At 42.3% G+C, this 22070-nt stretch overlaps 1 protein-coding gene across 2 annotated transcripts; it reads left to right on the top strand.

Moving 5' to 3' along the window:
* The first annotated feature begins 1356 nt into the window (after positions 1–1356).
* Positions 1357–21972, top strand: DDX6 (DEAD-box helicase 6). Of its 2 annotated transcripts, none has more exons than XM_039329778.1 (14): positions 1357–1510; positions 2130–2577; positions 4462–4525; positions 5155–5259; positions 6504–6633; positions 7617–7763; positions 7842–7936; positions 8218–8340; positions 8831–8959; positions 9342–9458; positions 15824–15887; positions 17241–17342; positions 18021–18203; positions 18549–21972. In XM_039329778.1, exons 2-13 carry the CDS (start codon positions 2378–2380, stop codon positions 18194–18196), a joined length of 1452 nt encoding a protein of 483 aa, XP_039185712.1. In that variant the 5' UTR covers positions 1357–1510; positions 2130–2377; the 3' UTR covers positions 18197–18203; positions 18549–21972. The 2 variants fall into 2 exon arrangements, with proteins under 2 accessions (XP_039185712.1, XP_039185713.1); XM_039329779.1 differs by having other exon boundaries at positions 1369–1510; positions 2134–2577.
* The last annotated feature ends 98 nt before the right edge of the window (positions 21973–22070 follow it).

Raw genomic sequence — 22070 nt, 5'->3', positions numbered from 1 at the left:
TATTACATAAAACCACTTTTTAAGAAGTTTCCATCTTCTGTTAGAGTAGAAGGTGACTCAACCCAAGCCAGTCAGGTGTGTGATGTACAGCTTCCCCTTGTGCACACCAAATAGACGTGGATATTCAGGTCTTGTTTCCACCATTATTTGCCCTGCCCCTCTAGTTTGTTAAGCTATACAGAAACTGTACCAATAAACTCCTTCTAAAATTTGATTCATTCAAATAGGAAACTACATATCTATCAGCTGGAATTGGTTATAGCTAATTTAATGAAAAGGACTAGGGGGTGACATGATAGTAGCCTTCCAATATTTGAGGGGCTGCCACAAAGAAGAGGGAGTCAAGCTATTCTCCAAAGCACCTGAAGGCAGGACAAGAAGCAACGGATGGAAACTAATCAAGGAAAGAAGCAACCTGGAACTAAGGAGAAATTTCCTGACAGTGAGAACAATTAATCAGTGGAACAACCTGCCTCCAGAAGCGGTGAATGCTCCAACACTGGAAGTTTTTAAGAAGAGACTGGACAGCCATTTGTCCGAAATGGTATAGGGTTTCCTGCCCGAGCAGGTTAGACTAGATGACCTCCAAGGTCCCTTTCCAATTCTGTTATTCTGTTCTTATCAGACTGGGCAAAGATCACTTCCAGGACTGGGTTTTGTTAATGTTACACCTATGAACTTATACAATGGAAACAATGTTGGTAGGAAGTTGGTAATTCCTGAATTGGAGTTTTATTCCTAACTGGGAACAAAGTTTAGCCGGTGTCCTTATTCCCAGCTTGCTGCTGTTGCTGGGCTGTTACGAAAAAGATCCACGCCACTAAATATTGATGCTTTAGTATAAAATGACTGTGCTAGAATTCACAAGCTCGTTCAGTGTCCCCGAAGGGTTCTGCTGCCAGAGCTTCCAAGGCCAGCCCGCCCAGCACCCGGGCGGGCCCCACTGTCCGTCCTCCGCGCTCCCCCTACGGCAGCCGCTCAAACGCCCGCGGGCTTGCCACGCTCCGGGCCGCAGAGGCTACTCGAGGAGGGCTTTGCGTGGTCCGCTGGGCTTCAGGGACCGAGAGAACCTCCCTCGGCTCGGCCAGCACCGGACAGGCAGCCCCGGGGACGACACCGGGCCGCGCCGAAGGGCGCCGGACGGGAGCAGAACCGCCCCTTCCCCCCTCCGGGCGCCCCCCCAGCAGCTGAGCCGAGGGAGCCCCGCGGGGGGGGGGCGGGAGGGGCGGCTCGCAGAGGCCTCCCGCTGCCGGAGCCGCCCAGCACGCCGCAGGGGTGGTGGTGCGGGAGACGGCTCTTAGGACGCCTGCGCGGCCGGGCGGTGGGTGTGGCTCGAGGGGGTGGAGGAGGAGGGCGGGCGCGCGCCAGGACGGAAGGAAGGAGGAAGGGAAGGGCCGCCATCTTGTTGTCGCGTCGCCGCTGCCGCCATAGTCCGAGCGGAGCCACGGCCGACGGGCTGCGAGACGGGCCGAGCCGGAGCGGGAAGCGAGCGCGGCCGCCGGGCAGGCAGGTAGGCGGGCGGGGGAGTTGCTGCGGCCGCCCTGGGCCGGCCTGCCGGCGGTGGAGAACGGCACTGCTCACCCAGGCTCGGCGGCGGCGGCCGGGCGAGTGGGCCTTTCGGCGCAGCGAGGGCCAGGACTGAGCACGTCTCTGACCATCCGGCCAGAGTCGCAAGGCCGAGAGCGCCCCGCCTTCGCGCCGCTCCACTCCGGAGCGAGGCCTCCCGCGCGTCCTCCGGGCGGCCTGGCCTGACGCGAGGCCGAGGTTGCCGCAGCCGCCGCCGGCAGGGCCTGAGACAAAGGCAGGGAAGCGCGTCCCTCGGAGGGCTGCCTGAAGCAGCGGCCTTGACCCCGGGCGGGGCTAGCGGGGGGGCGGTGTTGAGAGGCCCCTCAGCGGCGCAGCTTGGCGGGGAAGCTTCCCCAAGCGGAGTCCGTTTAAAGGCGTAGGAGGAACGCTGCCCTCCGCCGATGGGCGTCTTGTGCCCCCAGCCCATCCATCCGCCGCCCCCGGAAGGCCGCTCTTCGGAGGGGAGCGGGGCCCGGGACTGGGGTTGCCGGCCTTTGAGGTTACTTGCATCCCCCAAACTTACTTGGAAGAAGTACTAACGGCCTTCTCTGTCTTATTTTCAGATAGAAGTGAGTAGATTGGACCGAACTCAAGCGTGTTAGAAGACTTTTTAAAAAGTTGATCCACAGTGCATCAGCGCAAGTGACTGGTTTATCTTGAGTGACTTTACAGGTGCTTGCCTGTGTTGCAATAAGAGACTCATATATTGAGCAGGACCTAATTTATCTCTTCATCTTGGAGAGTCTAATAAACTGTTACAGTTTCCGTACTCACAACTGTTTGGAAGTTGAAAGACATTTAAAAGGCAAACATGAGTACGGCCAGAACAGAGAACCCTGTTATAATGGGTCTCTCCAGTCAAAATGGACAGCTGAGGGGCCCAGTAAAACCTGGTGGTGGTCCAGGGAGCGGGGGGACACAGGCTCAGCAACAGATAAACCAGCTGAAACATCCCAACACAATCAACAACGGCACTCAGCAGCAAGCACAGAGCATGGCCTCCACTATCAAGTGAGTTCTTGTCTAGAGCATCAGCAGCCATCTTGAGATACCCAGAATGTCCTCCGAATTTTGGCTTCTGGGTGGCGTGTGAGCGCTTTCCTTCTTGTACCTGTTTTATCAACTACAGCAATATTTGGTGTTATTTCTGAATTGCATTTGTCATATTTTAGTTATTCATCTTTTGCTTCCTATTGTTACTACATAATGCTTGTCAGTTGCATAGGGTGACCAATTTTTTTAAAAAATACAGCTTTTCTGTAACTTGCACAGAGTTTAATTTAGCATGGGATGAAGCAAAGGGTAACAATATCTAGCTGTTAGAAGACCCTAAAGGAAGGCTGCCTGCTGAGCAATCTGGAGGCTTCCTAGCTCTGCTGGATTTCTATGAATGGGAACCTCCACAATTGCAGACACCCCCTCCCCACACTGCAATAGAGGTCCTTGATACCTCTGTTAACTGGAAGCCCACTACAGATTTTTCAACTGTGCCCGGGTGAATGGAGAAGCACATTTGCTTATTAAGTTTATATGCCACCAATCTTACTATCAAAAGAACTTTGGGCAGCATACTGGGAAAAAGGCTCCAGTGATTTAGGACAGGTGCTTTAGGAAGCGTTAAAGGAAAAAACCAGCACCTTAAATTCAACTCAACACACTAAGCCTTTGGGCTATCACTAGAATTGTTTTATGTTTATCAGAACTGATATTGAGTTTCCTTGGCTAAAATCAGGGATCAGTTTGCTTGCTGCATTAGGGATCAATTAAAGTAGAGAATCAACATAGACAATCCTGTATATTTGGGAGGTTTCCTTACTAGTAGCAAGTTTATTAAGTACCGTTGTATTCATGGAAATGGAAGTGGTGAATCATGTAATTGCTTCAGAGGATTTCCAAAGAGTTACCCAGCCTAAAACAGGTAATGTTTGGATCATATTGGTGCAAGTATCTCTGGTATATCTTTTCTGGAGGAAACAGTATTGATTCTTTTTAACAGAACATTTATTTGCAGTAGTTTGCCTTGATCCTGTGGTCACTGCCCATTTAAACCAAACACTCCAATCTGCCTGGTTTAATAGAACTATGAAAGGAAGAGTACAGTGGGATGATCTGTTGTTTCACATAGAGCCAAATAGGGAGCCTGGGACTTCCTAGGGAAAACAACCAACCGTCTTCCAGTTTTGAGTAACTGCTCTGGGAGTAGTGGCAGACACGGCAGGACAGGGTCTTCTGCCACAGCTGAATTAGATTGCTGTAATTAGCTCTAGAGAGATCTTGGAGTACCACCTGGGTGTCCTTGTATGCATCCTGGCATGTTAAAAGTGCTTGTATTCAAGACCACAGGTCTTCAGTCCTGATGCATAGCTCACCATTCTGGAGTGCCCGTAGCTTGCAAAATGTTGGGAAAGTAGCTTCAGTTATGATCTGTTGCATTTTTTACATTTGAAAACAATGATTGTGAAAGTTTCTTCTAGGCTTTTAACACACCATGGTGTAGTGGCTAAAGTCCTGGAAAGTACTGGTACAAATACACTTTGAACAGTGGGAGCAGTTGATTTTTGTTTATGTTACCAATTGTGTGTATCTTACTAAAACGAAGGCTGCTGTTTTGAGATATGGAGAAAAGGATACATAACTGTGACTGAACTTAAAGGTTATTCAGTAGTATATGACATGTTCAGATCCTCTCCACATTCTCCAGTGCTTGCTTAATGTTGTGTTAACACTTGATTACACTGACTTAAAATGATGAGACTGACATAGAATAGCATTTGCTTCCTATATCATGAAGAGTTTGTATGTCAGATTCTAGGTGGATTAAAAGGGCTGTTTGGTATTTTTCAACCCTGAGGATGATGGTATTGTGTGATACAGAGATCTGGTTTTTTCACTTAGACCTGGCGATGACTGGAAGAAGACCTTAAAGCTCCCTCCAAAAGACCTGCGAATCAAAACGTCGGTAAGGGCTTTCTAAAATTTTAAACACGGGAAAGGAAGTGGTAGTGATGCTTGACATCAGATATTCCTTTTCATTGAAGTGTAAGATTTCAAACAGATTAAATCACATTTGTCCTACAGAATCCACAGAGATAGGTTGCCTACTGTGCGGATTGCTATCTACTTGCTAGCTCTGAAATTATACCATCTCAAAATGTTTTTTGCAAGCAATGGCTGCCTGCTATACATGATGCAGCTAGTTACAAACAGCCATCTTTAACTGGTGAAATTAAAAGAAAAACATATATACTTCCCCCCCCCCCGCTCCACGCATCACAATTCTGGATAAAGTGCAGCAGCAGCGGGCATAGACTGCAACTTACCTTGAATTTAAATGCTACCCCACCCCCTACCATGATTAACAGACACATTTTATCAAGTACACATATCTTTTAGATCTTAATGCTATAGCCTTGCCCAGCCCAGTTTCTCTGCTTCCCACTAACTTTGTTTTCTAGAATTTCTTCAGCCCCCTGGGGGGGGAGTTAAAGCACATCAGAGCACCCAGCCTCCTGCTGGGCTTAGCCTCAGAATGCCCTTTGCATTGAGATCAACATTGCATGAGTTAATGATTCTGCTTTACTTCTCCAGGATGTGACGTCAACAAAAGGAAATGAGTTTGAAGATTATTGTCTGAAGCGGGAGTTGCTGATGGGAATTTTTGAAATGGGCTGGGAAAAGCCGTCTCCTATTCAGGTTAGTCACCTATAGTGTAAGTTGAGCAAGTTTAGTAAATTATAAGATTATTATTAATGAATGGAAATTTACTTCATATAAATTATTGGGGAAATATTAGGCTTTGGATTTCCATGCCACAGGATGCTATGTCAAGTGCTATCAGCTACTGCTGAAACTCTCCCTGTATTGTCTTGTTTAAACTATACCCATTCTGCATGCCTAGAAGGCTGATGAACCTGTAGTAGGGAAAGGAGGGTTAGGATATCTTTCTTCACCTTTTCTCTCATGCTACCGCTCTCCATAGCCTCTGGCCATTCAGATCCTTCCTTTCCAGGAAAAGAACACTTTTCTCTCTGCATGAGATGATAGGAACCATCATTTGATGCCTTCCTCTCAGCGAAAGCCATCCCAGTTGAAGAACTCACTCCTGTGCATATGGAAAGGGGCTTTTTGTGTGAGATGGAGAGCATAGGGTCCTTGGAATAAAGGGCTGAGATTTCTCATGCCATCATTGGGTCTAGCTTTTGTTTCTTCTAGTGCAGGGGTGTCAAACTCGCAACGTCACATGATGTGTCGTGACATATCACAACTTTTTTTCCATTGATGGCAATGGGGTGTGCGTGGTTTCACTATGAGCATCCGGCCCGTGGACCGGCAGTTTGACACCCCTGTTCTAGTGGTAGATGGAATTAGAACAAAACAATTCATGTTTCCAGTAGGCTTCTTTATGCTATCGGTAGTTTTTGAATCAGTAATTAATGTTATTGTTACTAGAGCAGAAATATTCCTGTGTCCAAACCCAACCTTTTCAGTCTAGAGAGACAGATGGGGAAAAAAACTACGCATAGAAGTTTGTGTCATGCAAGCTACAGACCATCTAGAAGACATCAGAAGTCCATATTTTCTCCCTGCTTTTCAACATCTATATGCCTACATAGTTAAGGCCCCAGAGACTTGTTCACTTTGGAGGAAGCTGATGATTGTGTGTCAATTCCTTGACAGATGGCTGCCATGTGTAATTCGATTTTGTAGGCTATGATGATTTGACTATGTACTGGCACTTGGTCTTCCTCTCTTTCAGCTGGGAATGAGAACATAGCTGCAAGCAATTAACCTTCCTGCCTTTTCACCTAAAGTGTGGCCCTTTTCTCATTTCGTTTTTACTCTTCACGTTTGTATCTTCTAACAGCTATTTTGTATTTTTTGCTTCTACCTCATTCAAAATCTTACCTTCTCTTCCCTTTTCTCATGCTCCTTTTCAGGAGGAGAGTATTCCTATTGCTTTGTCTGGAAGGGACATCTTAGCCAGAGCTAAGAATGGGACTGGCAAGAGCGGCGCCTACCTCATTCCCTTACTTGAAAGGCTTGACTTAAAGAAGGACCACATACAAGGTCAGTGGAAGATGCCAAGCCACATGGACTCAGATGGCAATAGGTCTTCATCTTCATTTTTGGCTGCTGCTGAGCCTGCCGTGTGCAGCAGCAGCCAAAAAAGCTAATACAGTCCTGGGCTATATAAACAGAGGCATAGAATCAAGATCACACGAACTATTGGTATCGCTTTATAAAATTCTTGTGACACCACACCTGGAATACTGCAAGCAGTTTTGGTCACCATACTACAAAAAAGATGTTGAGACTTTGGAAAAAGTTCAGAGAAGAGCAACTAAAATGATCAAAGGCCTGGAGACTAAAACATATGAAGAACGACTGAAGGACTTGGATTGCTAACTATGTAATGGCTTCACTTTTGTGAAAGAAAAAAGTACAGAAGTTTTTGGGTCACTATTACATTTTAACTGGAAGGGCTTGAAGAATTTCACAGTGAAACTGCTGCTGCTGTTGCTGCTAACAGTAGTGTCTTTGTTTTATGTAGATAGAAGACCCAGAGACTGCTGTGCCCCCATTCAGCATTCCCTCCTCTTTAGTCCTTTAAGAACACCCTTACTTTGCCCTACATAGTTTGCTCCACTGAATCCACTGAAGACTTGGGGCACCAGCATTGCTCTTTTAGTTGGGAGGGCCTCACTGCAATTTTCTTAGTTTTAGAGTATTAGACAAACACTCCACATGCTGCACTGTGTAGTGAGTTGGGGAGAAATGTGACTTGGAAGGTACTTCTTCTGCGTTACTATGAGCCTTGGAAAAGCTGATAAAACATTAGAATGGTTCAACTTCCATTAGCTTTAGAGCAAACTGGACACTGTCAGATCAAGGCCACTTGCCTATTTGGTCTCCCTTAAAGGTCTTTGTAAGCTAGAAAGGACATTTGGATTTCTGAACATCTTAAAGTTTAGCGCTCACTGGACATTTATTTACAAAAATCCTCTGGGATCACGGAATAAGAGTGCCTCAAATTATTTCTTGTTTGACAGCAATGGTGATTGTTCCCACAAGAGAACTTGCCCTGCAAGTCAGTCAGATCTGCATCCAGGTCAGCAAACACATGGGAGGAGCCAAAGTGATGGCAACCACAGGGGGAACCAATCTGCGGGATGATATAATGAGGCTTGATGATACAGGTAGGACCTCCTGTGGCAAGAGTTCTTTTCTGCCAGTTTTTATCAGAGTGCCTGATACCCTGCTCTTCTTTCTTGCAGTGCATGTAGTGATAGCAACCCCAGGAAGGATTCTGGATCTCATCAAAAAGGGGGTAGCAAAGGTGGACCATATCCAGATGATTGTCCTAGATGAGGTAATGTTTAACTGACTGAACTTCATAAGTTACAGTCTGAGCCTTCCGCTACCAAATTAGCTATCCTGGGTGCTTTTTATGGATTTTGGTCAGTGGCAGCTTGAAATCAGGGCTCATTCCCTTAGTGCAGCTGGAAAGGGAGGCCTTCTGTGGCTGGCTAAGAAACATTATTTTAACATAAGCTGGGACTCTGGGAGGGCTGGTTAAACAAGGAACAAGTTCCCCAATGGCTTTAACTTTGAACTGGCCTCTTTTTTATTATGTATTAATTTATTTTGCAGGCAGACAAGTTACTGTCTCAAGACTTTGTGCAAATAATGGAGGACATTATTCTCACTCTACCTAAAAACAGGCAGATTTTGTTGTACTCGGCCACTTTCCCTCTAAGTGTGCAGAAGTTTATGGTGAGTTGAACGAGCCCAACTTCACATAACTGAGGAAAGGGTGAAGTACAGTTGTTCTTGCCACACTGCAAGCCACAGGGATCCTCAGCTTTAAAACAGATTATTCAGTGACCATTGGAAGTTTCAATAGCATTGAAAAAAGTGACATTTTTCACATGGCCATTGCAGCATCCCTGTGGTCACATGATCACAATTCATATGCTTGGCAGGCAGCTGATTCATATTTATGATGGTTGCAGTGTCCTGGGGACATATGATCCCCTTTTGTGAACTTTTGACAAGCAAAGTCAATGGGGAAGCCAGATTCACTTAACAACCATGTTACTAGCTTAACAACTGCAGTGATTCACTTGAACAGCTGTGGCAAGAAAGGTCATAAAATGGAGCAAGGCTCACTTAACAAATGTCTCCCTTAGCAACAGAAATATTGGGCTCAATTGCGGTCATAAGACAAGGACTATCTGTACATGCCAGAATGCTTCCCTTTCAGAACTCCCACTTGCAGAAACCCTATGAGATTAACTTGATGGAGGAGCTGACTCTGAAGGGGGTGACCCAATACTACGCTTATGTAACAGAGCGCCAGAAAGTGCATTGCCTCAACACGCTGTTTTCCAGGGTAAGAAGTAAGATTTAAGCTATATTGGGTTTAAACAATAACCAAAGTGACCAAGTGGAAGAAATCCTGTAAGATATTGCTTGAATAAAGAGTTTTATTTAACGACTTGTACAACTTCTATTTTTGCTTCTTCAGTCCTTTAGGTAGTGCCTTGTTTTTGTGTACCTCACCCCAGACTTTATAGTCTAATGCACAGGTGTCAAACTCAATCACATCACGTGATGTATCGTGACGCATCGCAACGTTTTTTGCCTTTGCAGAGCCGGGGTGGACATGGCCTGCTAGTTCTAATGCCCCTGGTCTAATGTATTATTTTCTTATTTTTAAGTTCCTTTGCAATTTAGAAGCAGAATACAATATAACACTTTGTCTTTCCGTTTAGCTCCAGATAAATCAGTCCATCATCTTCTGTAACTCCTCCCAACGGGTTGAATTGTTAGCTAAGAAAATCTCCCAGCTGGGATACTCCTGCTTCTACATTCACGCAAAGATGAGACAGGTCAGTATGCTGTTTGGAGTAATTAATATCAGTTGAATTTTAAGGGCGAGTTGTAGGGGGGAAGAGTAGGACTGGATCTGTTTCCAGATGCTTCATATACTCAGCCTGAACAGAGGTCCCAGGGAGAATGTCAAAAGAGCAGCTAGTCTTGTGAATTGCATATTCTGTCAGAGGCTCAGTGTTCTTTTTTTTTTTAATTTATTTAAAAGTTTTATTTTCCATTTATCAATTACATAAATATAAAAATTCACATTTAACAAAATAAAATAAATTCATACACATAACCATAGGTGTTGCTTGCCTACCTCCCCCCAAACTGCATCCACCCTCTCTAACACTCTCCCTTACTTCCCTCCTCTTTCTCCCCTCCCCTCCCCTCTCTCTCCTCCCCCTCTCATCTTACCATCCTACTTCCTACCTACCCTTCCTCCTCCACTCTCATCCCTCTTCGGATACCAGGGAAATGCCCAAGCAACACCTCTCTCATAAATTACCTTATCTATATCTTACTTTAATTCTATTATCTAACCTACTTACCCACCCACCCCAACCCCCCCAACCCCCTCACTTCCCAGAGCAGAATACAGGGTTATTAATAACAAAATAAAATCAACATAACTTTAAAAATATTATATAATAAACAAATTCATACTTAACCCTTAACTCCCCTTAAACTTTAACATCATAATAGTATAAACAAATCTCTTATAAAACATTTGTTATAAAATTTTAATCATAAAGTAAATGGAACTTTTGAGTTCCATATTTATTCTGAATATAATCTATCCATCTTCTCCATACCATAATATATCTTTCTTGTGTATGATCCTTTAAATAAGCAGAAATTTTAGCCATTTCTGCTAAATTAAAAACCTTAAGTATCCATTCTTCTAAGGTAGGCAGTGAATCTTTCTTCCAATATAAACTTACTAATAACCTTGCTGCAGTTAATAGATTCAACATTAAAATAGTTTCTTTAACATCTAAATCCGTAAAAATACCAAATAAAAATAATTGAGGAGTAAACTTTATCTTCCTTTTAAAAATCTTTTGAATATTTCACCAAATCATTCTCCAAAAGGCCTTAACCTTTTTACAATTCCACCAAACATGAAAATAAGTTGCATCAGTATTACCACACTCCAACATTTGGGTTGTAAGTTAGAATACATACAAGATAATTTCTTAGGATCTAAATGCCACCTATAAAACATTTTATAAAAAATTTCCCTCAGATTTTGGGCTTGTGTAAATTTAACATTTCTAATCCAAATTATCTCCCATAAATCCAATGGGATCGGTTCCTGAATATTCTGAGCCCATTTAATCATACAATCTTTGACTAATTCTGTTTCCGAATCTAATTCTATTAACACATTATAAATTCTTTTTATATGAGCCTGATTCTGATCTTTAATCTGAGTTATCAAATTTTCATCTTCTAATGTTATTCCCTCTTTCTTATCTACAGTCCACCTATCCACTATTTGTAAATATTGAAACCATGACTGTGAGATATTTTCTTGTCTTAATATATCTAAAGATTTTAAATGCCAATTGGTACCAGTCCAAGTTAATAGTTCTTTATACGAAATTTTGACAAAATTCATCCCCTTAGAAATCCCCTCAATTGCATGTCCAGGAATCCCCCAAATAGGTATTTTATAATTTAATCTATAATAATACTTCTTCCAAACTCGAAGTAAAGCATTTCTTAAAATATGTGATTTAAAAGCCCGATCAACTTTCTTATTAAGAATTAAATATGCATGCCAACCATACATTAAATCCCACCCTTCAAGAGAAAGAATATCTCTATTTGTTAAGTTAAGCCAATCACTTACAAAAGTTAAGGTGGCTGCATCATAATATAATGTCAAGTTAGGTGCTTTAAGCCCACCTCTTTCTCGGGCATTTTGCAATATTTTAAACTTTACTCTTGGCTTCTTCCCAGCCCAAATAAATTTATTGATACCCTTCTGCCATTCATCCAAATTTGCATCTTTCTTTAAAATAGGTATCATCTGAAACAAAAAAAGAAACTTTGGTAGAACATTCATTTTCACAGCTGAAATTCTCCCTAATAACGACAACTGCAACTTTTTCCAATCGTTTAAATCCTTTTGTACTTTTTGCCCTTTTTGCCCATAATAATTCATAATTATTCTTATATAATTTCCCATTAGAAGCTGTTATATATACTCCCAGATATTTAACCTTTTTCACCACCTGAAAGACTGTAAGTTTAACTAAGGTTTCATTCTCCTTAACAGACATATTCTTAGATAATATTTTAGTCTTATTATTATTTACTTTAAAACCAGAAACTTTCCCATACTGAGTTATAAGTTCCAATAAATGAACAACCGCATAAGTCGGTTGTCCTAAAGTTAAAACCAAATCATCCGCAAAGGCTCGCAATTTATACTCATTCTTATTTAATTTTATTCCCTTAAGTACCGTTGACTCTCGAATCTGGATTAACAAAATCTCCATTGTTAGAACAAATAACAATGGAGATAATGGACATCCTTGTCTTGTTCCTTTTTCAATATTAAAAGTCTCTGTCAGTCCCCCATTAATAATAATTTGAGCAGATTGTTGCTGATATATGGCCTTAAGAGCATATAAAAACTTATCACCAAAATGCATTTTCTCTATCAATAAAAATAAAAATTGCCAGTCTAATTGATCAAAAGCTTTCTCCGCATCCAAAAATATAAAGGCCACAGGAATCTGATTATTCTTATCCAAATACTCAATTAAATTAAGAATTTGTCTTACATTATATTTCATGTACCTTCCTGTTATAAATCCTGATTGATCACTGTGAATCAAATCCTTCATAGCCTGCATTAATCTATTTGCCAAAATTTTTGAAAAAATCTTGTAATCCACATTTAACAAAGATATAGGTCTGTAATTCTTAGGCTCAGTAAGATCTTGATCCTCCTTCGGGATTAATGAGATAAACGCCCTTCTCCACGAAGGGGGGACCTGAGCTCCCAACAAAATACTGTTAAATAACTCCTTTAATGGCTCCATCATCTCCGATAAGAGTTTTATAATACATTGATGACAATCCGTCTGTTCCTGGAGACTTTCCTACCTTTAACTGCTTAATAGCTAAACCAATTTCCTCCAAGGTAATTGAACAATTCATCACATTTTGTTGTTCCTCAGAAAGTTTGGGAAAATGTACTGATTGCAAATACTTTTCTACATCTGCAGGATGTATGTTATCACTAGAATATAATTTTGTGTAAAAGTCTAAAAAACTGTTTTTAATCAAACTATCCTGAAAAACCTCAGTACCTTTATATTTTACTTTCTCTATAATTCTTGTCTTCTGTTTCTTTCGTAATCGATAAGCCAACCACCTCCCAGGCTTATTTGCATTAGAAAACGTGTTTTGTCTCATATAACACAGATTGGTAGCAACCTGATCTGCCATTAACATATTAAATTGTTCCCTAAGCATATTTATAAAGACCTTTAATTTATTATCAGTTGGATTCGCAACAAAGGCCTCTTCTTTTAATTTTATCTCTTCTTCTATTTCCTTATGTTTTTGTGTCATTTTAGCCCTATAAACTTTATTCATATGAATCAAAATTCCCCTCATATAGGCTTTACTATCATCCCACACCATAGGCATTGAGGTTCCCTTATTCATATTTAAAACAAAAAATTCTTTCAAATGCTCTTTACATTTTTGTACCAAATCTTCTCAAGTAAACAAATTCTCGTTCAATCTCCAGGATCTTCTGTTCCCATCTTCCACAAATAGCTCCATCCATACCGGACTATGATCAGACAATGTCCTAGGAAAGATCTTAACCTTCTTAACCCTAGAAAAAAGATCATTAGTAATTAAGAAAAAGTCAATCCTTGAAAATGATTGATGTCTATCCGAATAAAAGGTGAAGTCTCTGTCAGTTGTATTCCTTTCTCGCCAAATGTCAATAAGCTCCAACTCATCTTTCAAATCAAAATAGGCTTTGGGTAGTTTAGTTTGAGTAAAAGTTTTAGAAGAACTCTTTTTATCTTTCATTGAATCCAAAACTCCATTCCAATCTCCCATCAAAATTACAGATTTATAATCCAACTGAGATATTTTACCATGCAAAAACTTATAGAATTGCTTCTGTTGTTGATTAGGGGCATATAATCCAACAATAAGAACTTTCTTGCCTTGTAATACTAAATCTATAAAAACATATCTTCCTTGAGAGTCAGAATCTATTAATTTAGCCGATAAATTCTTTTTCACATAAATTACCACTCCCTCTTTTCCCCTGGGGCTGGAGCCGTAAAGTGTGATCCCAGGCGAGAGTTTATCAAATATTTAGAATCCTTTAAAGTTATATGAGTCTCTTGCAAACATATTAAGTCATTGTTGTGCCGTTTCAAATAATGAAAAACTTTTTTCCTTTTCTGCGGTGAATTCAAGCCATTAACATTCCAGGTCAGGAACTTTGCCATCTCCACCGGCCTGAAGCCTCTGAAGCATACCCTGAAGATTCATTGTCGAGGATCTTTTAGGTCTTGCCCCTCCCACAGGCTCTGTGGTGACATTTTCTTCTATTTTTCCACTGATCTTCTGTTGTTGCTCTTTCTCTCTACGCTTATAGGCAGCTCGTGTAATCCTCTGTTCTTTTATCTCAAGATTCTGTACAGCAGGTTCACCTTGTTCTTTAACAATCAATGAAGAGGCTCCTGCAGCTGCTAACTCTTCTTCAGTTTTACTTGTTTGTGAAGATGAAGGTGAACTTGCCTTCAGAACAGAGGAATAAAAATCTTTTGCCTTTGACTCTGTAGTTAATCTGTAATGCGTACCAACGTAATTCACTGCTATCCCAGTTGGAATCTCCCATCTAAACTGTATTTGGCGACGTTTTAACTCATCAGCCAGGAAAGTAAAGTCTTTTCTTCTTCTTAAAATTTTGGGGGGTATTTCTTTTAAAATTATGACATCTTGGGCTGCAATTTGAAACCTCTGTTTATAAAAAGCCTGTATAATTTCATTATGAATAAATCTTCTAGAAAAATAGATAACCACATCTCTAGGTAAATTTCTTTGTCTGGCAACCCATGAGTTAACTCTGAAGATTTTTTCTATCCCATTCCCAACTTCCTCCGGTCGCCAACCCAAGTTAAAAGCAATATCTTTAACAATGAGCCCCTTTAAATCTTCTTGTAAATATTCTTTCAGTCCTGTGATACGCAATGCAAACTCCATTTCTCTGTATGTGAAACAGTTAAATCATCATTTCTAACTTATTCTCCACTTCTTCAACTCTGCTTTCCAATTTTGTTGCATTTTCAGTCACTTCCTCCATTTTATCATCAATTCTCTCAATATGCATAGCAAGTCCTTGAAATGCAAACAATATATCCTCTCTTATTTCCTTGTTTTTTTCTCCAGTAATTCTGCCATAGCAGCCCTCTCTGAAGTCATCTTACAATCCAAAAGATCAGCTACCTCCTCTTTAATATCTAAAGCATTTTTTTTCAAAGCTTCTTGTAAATCTTTAAGAGAAAGTACAGGTGGAGGAGAAGGAGGGGGTGTCTTTGGTTTGGGCTGAGAGGCAGTCTGAGTCATTGGGGAGGAAATAGAAGCTTTAGGGACCGAAGAAACAAGACGTTTTGAAGCCATTTTTATAAATTCACCGTTTAAAATTAAAAGGGGGAAAAAAAACAGATTCTTGCCTCCATGTTTAAACAGAAACTGTAACAGTCTTTTAACTTTGTTACAAAATCTTCAAACAAGAAAGCTGGGCGCCATCTTGCCTTATATCACTTTCCCTTTCTTCTTCAAAAGAGAAAGTAGGCAAAAAAAAGGAAAAGGAGAAGATACTTTTCAGGAGTTAAAGTCCCAAATAATCATAAATCTAAATCCTCCTGGTCTGCTCCGTCTGCTTATAAATACTCACAAATCCACTAAAAGGCACAGATGTGGAAGCGGCGTCTAGCTTCGTCCCAGAACTTCGGGACAAAGGCGTCCTGGAATGCGGAGTAAAGCTTGGGCTCCAAGGGAGCTCTACCCTCCGATCTCCCCAAAATTATGGGGATCCAGGGGAGCTCTTCCTTTACCCAAGCAGCTCTCCTCTTTTTCCCAGAGAAGAGGTTTTAAGCCGCGGGACAGCTGATTGTCAGTGTCTCCGCTGGCTTTTACGCAATCCCAGAGCGGGCGGCTAAAGAAATGCTGCCATTGGCGCGGCTGACACCACCGGAAGGAGAGGCTCAATATTCTTAATCAGGTAGAACATTCTCTTACATTAGAGGTGTATCAGAATACTGAAGGGCAAAATCTGGGCTTTGGTCAAGAATAAATTGGTGAAACTTTCCCAATTCTTTTCTAGGAGCACCGCAATCGAGTGTTCCATGATTTCCGGAATGGCTTATGCCGCAACCTTGTTTGCACTGGTGAGTATCCTGTCCTTTTCCATAATTTGCATGTTGTCCAGAAAGGCTCTTTACTAACTAGGCAGTTTCAGTGCTGCATTTTTGGAATTTGTTAAGGTACTTTTAGCAACTGGATAATGTAAAATAAGGAGGGCAGTCCTGGGTATTGTTATTTTTTAAATAGACAGATGCAATGTTGCTTTTAAAGATGAGCTGGAAGCTGCAATTGGTACAGCTCAATTTTTGTCAATGAGAGCTGGTATTAGTATATAACAGCAGCACTGGAGGCTCCACATTGGTTACCAGAAGAGTAGAAATTTATTTACTTATATCCCGCTTTTATAATTTTTTCTTAAAAAAAAACTCAAGGCAGCAAATGCATAATACTCCTTCCTACTCTTTTCTCCACAACCACAGTCTTGTGAGGTGGTTAGGCTGAGAGAAAGGGATTTGTCAAGCACAGGAAAATCAGGAAGTCCAGGCAGTTAAAAAGAATATGAACGTTTATTGCATGCTAAGGCTCTCTACAGGAATCGGAACTACTAAAGGTCCAAGCAAATTGGCGGTAGATAAGAGTCAGTGGAATTCAAGGTGGGCTGGACCTTGGTCTCTGGTGGGCGGGAAGAGACTGAAGAGTGATGACGCGGTTGACCCTTCCCACCTTTGGGCTCAGCCTGGTCATCTACCAGATTGGCCCAAGTCACTCAGCTGGCTTTTGTGCCTCAGGCAGGATTATCTCAGTCCAAAATGCTGGTTTGACCAGTTAAGTCTTCCATGGCTCCATGCTCAGATCTCTCTGCTCAGCTAGAAGCTACCTGTCACTGTACATCCTGCACATCATGTTGGCGATATGAGACAGGGCTAGAAATCAGTGTTTCCAAATCTTGGCTCTGATCCTGAAATAAGATGGTATCATCCTTATAGTCAGAAAAGCAAACAGGACAAAATTGAGATTTTCAACATTAAGACCATGAATGTAAAAAAAACTCTTGTCATTTTGGGGTTGTTTTTTATAATTGCAACCATTTTAATTTGATGTTTTATGTTGGCTTGCTTTAATATATATTTTAAACCAGCAATATTGTTAAAGGGATCATTTTATGTTTCTTTTGTTTTCCAAATTGAGGCAGTGTAGCTCAAAAAGTAGAGACTAGGAAGTGGGAAATAGGGAGCCTTTTGCCATCAAAAAAAGAAACCTGCAGGATCCAGTCTTGAAAACTTTTCACTCTAACATTTCTTTGTGCTTGAGGCTACAGAACAATCAAAAAGTTGGATGAGTCTTGTGTTACTTATATAGTAAGCAATTTTGTCGTCCTGAGCCCTTCTTTTTTTTATACTACTGGATTTTTCTGAGGTGTAAGGTTTGTTTTTCAGATCTCTTTACCCGAGGTATTGATATCCAAGCTGTGAATGTTGTGATCAATTTTGATTTTCCAAAGCTGGCAGAGACATATCTCCATCGTATTGGCAGATCAGGTGAGGGAATTGTTCAATGAAAAAGAGTACAAGTAGTTGTTGACTTATGACCACAATTCAGCCCAAAATATCTGTTGCTAAGTGAAGCATTTCTTGAGATAGTTAAGTGAATCACTGCAGTTGTTAAATTAATAATGCGGTTGGTAAGTGAATCTGGCTTCCCCATTGGCTTTGCTTGTCAGAAGGATGCAAAAGTGATCACATGATTCCAGGACACTGCATCCGTCATAAATATGAGTCAGTTGCCAAGCATCTGAATTTTGATCACTTGCCCATGGGGATGCTGTAACGGTCATAAGTGTGAAAAATGGTCATAGGTCCCTTTTCTCAGTGCTGTTGTAACTTCGAACGATCACTAGATGAATAATTGTAAGTTGAGAACTATCTGAATTGTCTTTTATGTAAATGGATGTATCATGATAGGAAATGGAGATTCTTGGTAGCTAGCTAGTAGCTAGCATTGATTGCTTCTTCAGTTTTTTAAAGCTGCTATTGGAGTAAACGCAAAAAGCAGTACACACATACACTTTTGTATCAGCAAATGATGAACTGAAATTGAAAAACTTTGTTCCACCATATATGCTGGGGAGGAAAGAGCTGGTTGCCCCCAGTCAGCCACATGTAGTCCTTGTGAAGCAAGCTGCTAGAGTGAAAATCTTTGCTTTTTTCTGTTTGAAGGTCGATTTGGCCATCTAGGACTAGCCATCAACTTGATTACCTATGACGATCGTTTCAACCTGAAGAGTATTGAAGAGCAGCTGGGGACAGAAATTAAGCCCATCCCTAGTAACATTGACAAGAGTCTGTATGTGGCAGAATACCACAGCGAGCCTGTAGAAGACGATAAACCGTAATAGCTGCGTAGGTATCTGAGGGATACCTGGCGGGAGGGTAACCTGAATCGGGCCCTGTTCCACTGGTGTAGGCTGTCCCAGGAGCTTTAATGGGGCTCTAATGCCATAGAAGGAAGGAAATTATTAAAGTGCACATTTAGAGGAAAAGAGGTACCATCACTGTCTAGCTTTTGACCAGATTGTGCCCACGTTTCTTGACATGTGGCTTTGGAACCCAGGGCCCGCCATAGCCTGCATCTCTGAGGCATTGACGGGCAGGACACAGAATGGGCTGGGCCACAGCAGTCAGGCAGTAGCTTATGGATGCTGTTTCCTTGGTACTAAAGGTCTTGTTCTTCTTTTCTTTTTCTAGGCTTTGCTTAAACAAAACCTAAAAACCCTTTGATCTGGACATGTGAAACATCATTTCTTGGGGGAGGCCCCTTCTCTTTGAGGGTTTTTCATCTTTTTGTTTTGGAACAATTAAAATTACAGAGCTTTCCCCTCCTTTAAAAAAAATTGGCTGTGAAGACAAATGCAGAAGATAGGAAGAAAATACCTTTTGTTTTTCCCACTTGTTTGCACTGTGTGCTGACTGAACATTAGTTGCACTAACTGCTGGTTTTAATTTCTTTCTTTGTGATGGAGTAGAAGAACTCTGAAATGAGAAGATTCCCAAACTCCACCTTGACTGCAGTTTCAAATTCACCCACAGCTGCCCGACTGAGTACATTTCAACTTCTCCCTGGCTCCTCATCTGTCTTTTGAGCTAAAGAGCTTGTTACTTATTTGTGCAAAGTGCCTTATGCTATGAGACCATTCAGAAAATCCCTTTTGGATACATCCCAAGGAGTCGTTTTGGTTCAGGTCAAAGTCTCTTCCCTCCCCCTCTGTTTCCTTCCCCTTCCAGGTGCTGGAAGGTGGGCCTTGTCAGTAGTTTTGTTTGGTTAACTTTTTTTTAATGGAGGAATTGAGATGCAGTTGTTGTTCACCCACTCTGTAAATATGTGTATTTAAGCAAAATAACCTGGATCGCCTAGGTTGATTGAGGGAAACTTCCACACTCAGAGAGGAAAGAGCCACTTGCCAACCAATCTGCAGCAGGAGCCCCCCAAAACGCCCAGGGGCTCTCACAGAACACTACATACTTGCCTCCGCGAGTCTCCCTTGGGGGCACAGCACTTGCTGGGCAGACTTGTCTCCAAGCCATGATGGTTTTTCCTCTCTTATGTGTTCTGCAGAAAATTGGATGTGTATACTTGTATAAACTCTGTAAATAATGTGTTTTTCTGTTAAGGGTTCATATAACTTCCTTTTTTCTTTATTTGGATGAGGCTTGCTGGCGTTAAAGGGATTATAGATAGATCTTGACAGCAGCTAAAGGTGAGAGGGGCTCAGTTTTCTGCAACGCTACTTGATACCAAGCACTGTGACTTCAGGCCTCTAGGTAGGTCTGGCTTGCTTTAGGGGTTGCACTATTTGGAAGAGACCTAGATGTCGGGCAAGGTCCTCTTCCCCTCGCCAAGGGGGGAAAACTACCCTCTAAGGAAGCTGGATTTGTCTTGGGGGGGGGGGGAGGCCCAACCACCTTCTTTGTCTCAAAGCAAGGTAGAACCAAAAGTGACTCCAATGAGCCAAAGTCCTAGTCAGCCCTGGCAGCTTCTGGCATTAGAACTTACTGCCAGCTTCTGGCGATTCTGTTTGAAGCTTGTCGGATGAGAGATTCTGGAGCAGGAAAGGCAAGCCCTCTGCTCTTCCCCCCTTGGGGGGGGGGAAATGTGCTTCCAGTCCAGTAGTGTTGCTTTAAAGTGTGCCCCTCCCAATGTGCTTGATGTTTGGCCTGATGTGCAGGCAGAAAGAGAGAGACTACTCAACCTGTAAACTTCTAACAAATTCCCTGCCAGCCTGCCAGCAGCAGAGTGCAAGGAGGCACCAGGGCAAGCATGGGCTCTCTTGGCTCAGAGACAAGACAGTCGGAGCCCACCCCACCCCCCCTTCCTGCCCTGACAAGCTAAGCAGTTCTGATAGAAAGTATCAACTTTTTCCAGCCCTGACCTCAGAGAACTGTGCCTAGAGCCAGGTGCCTCCTGACAACTCTTTGGAAGTGGAACATGTTTTGTCTAAGTAACCATAGTAAAAGTTGTATTAACAAAAAGCTCTTCTGCTGGGAATTCAGCTGAGGCTGCATAAGACGAGCAACTACTTGGGTGGAACAGCTTGGGGAGTGGGCACTAGTGACCCAAAGCAAAACTTTGCTCTTCTGCAGCAGCCAAGGGCATTCCCAAAGGAGGAGAGAGCAGAGGCAAAATGTGTGCAGCAATCTTGAAACTTGTGAGAATACGTACAACACCTGATTTGGTACAGTGAGTTGAGGTGGCCACTCTGCCCAGCGCCACGCTCCTCTTGTCACTCTTGAAGCACAGCCTTTTTTAAAGAGAAAGTATTACTTCACCTGTGGCCGCCTAGCAGAGGAGCGGCCTCAACCTCTGATCACCATTTTTGGGTAGCTTTGTTTGGGTCAGAAAGCCACCTGACAATGGCTCCTTGTCTCTCAATGGTGAAGCGAGACTTGGAAAGGAAAGATGCTCCAAATATTGACCAGGGACACCCTGGTCTGTCTTTTTTTTTTTAACCCCTTCATCTGAAAATGAAGGCTGAGAATTGGATGTCTTATGCATAAAGCAGTTGCCAACAGTTTTTCAATTGGTTTAGCCACTTCTGGGGAAATTTTGAGAGAACAAATTCTGGGGCCCTTTTGTTGCCTTCACCCCCTCAGGTGACTCAGTGCTGGGACAAAACAAGGCTTTGGCGATAACATCAGTGGGCTCTTCCCAGGACCCCCTGCACTTAGTAGAGATGACCTTGGGTGGGTGGGTGGGTGGGTTCATTTTTTCTTTTTCTTTTTTTTAATTATTACAGAATGAGATGGGAGCATCTTTTCCTATACCCTCTGCTTTTGTGTCTGTTGTTAGAGCTGGATGAGATCATAGAAACTAGAAACAAAAGCAGATGAGTTTGATTTGGACATCTCATTCTACTCTTTATTTTAAGGGTGGGCTTGCTTGCACAGGACTAGCTGAATCTTGCCAATTAAAGAGAGGCACCGTTGCGTCCAGGATCTTTGTCTGGGTATGAGTTGTTTCCACCAGTAGTCTGACCTAAGCTGTTGGTGCAAAGCATACCTCTGGACGTATTCTGGGGCACCATCATTTGTTCCCTGGCAGGATATGAAAAAGGGGGGGTCACAGCACCTTTGCAATGGAAACTCATGGTATTCTCTAGGGAGGGAACGTTGGAGCAGCCAAAGGGAATCTCTCTGCTGCAACTCCACTCCTTAGGCAACATTCTGGAGTCCTGTGCGAGGGTGGGGGGATGGGGGAGGGAGGATAACACAAAGATACAGCCTTGCTGTATTTTAACCAAGATGTGGGGGTGGCAATGTCTGGAAGAAAATAAGTCAATTTTCCCTTTCTTGAAACTGGAAAATTTGGGGGACATACTTTTTTGTTCAATTCTAGCAACGTCGTATTCATTGATCCTTGGTTCAGTTCAGACCATGTCCAGTACGAACAGTGAGGGCTAGAATTTGTCAACAAGGGGTGGGTTGGGAGGGGAAGATTATTTTTCGTTTGGAACTGGGAACTGGCAAATGTCCAGCAGAGCTCAAGATTTTGGCACAGCGTATGTACACAAGTATATAAAGGAACGCTGTGAACTTAGTGTCAAAAGTGCTGAATTATAAAATTCTGACTTATTTTTAAGAGAATTGGCTCAATAAAAGCTCACTGGGACCTGAACTTGCTTCAGACTCTTCACTTGTACAGCATGTCACTCTGGCTTGCATCACAGGCACTGAGAGCATGTCGAGAAGAACAAGCAGAGCAGAGCAAGGCTG

Source organism: Crotalus tigris, unplaced genomic scaffold (genome assembly GCF_016545835.1).
Source record: "Crotalus tigris isolate CLP2741 ecotype Arizona unplaced genomic scaffold, ASM1654583v1 scf7180000024416.509849, whole genome shotgun sequence".
NCBI classification, from domain to species: Eukaryota; Metazoa; Chordata; class Lepidosauria; order Squamata; family Viperidae; genus Crotalus; species Crotalus tigris.
The sequence above is the reverse complement of the archived record's forward strand: the minus strand, read 5'-3'. Positions and strand labels throughout refer to the sequence as shown.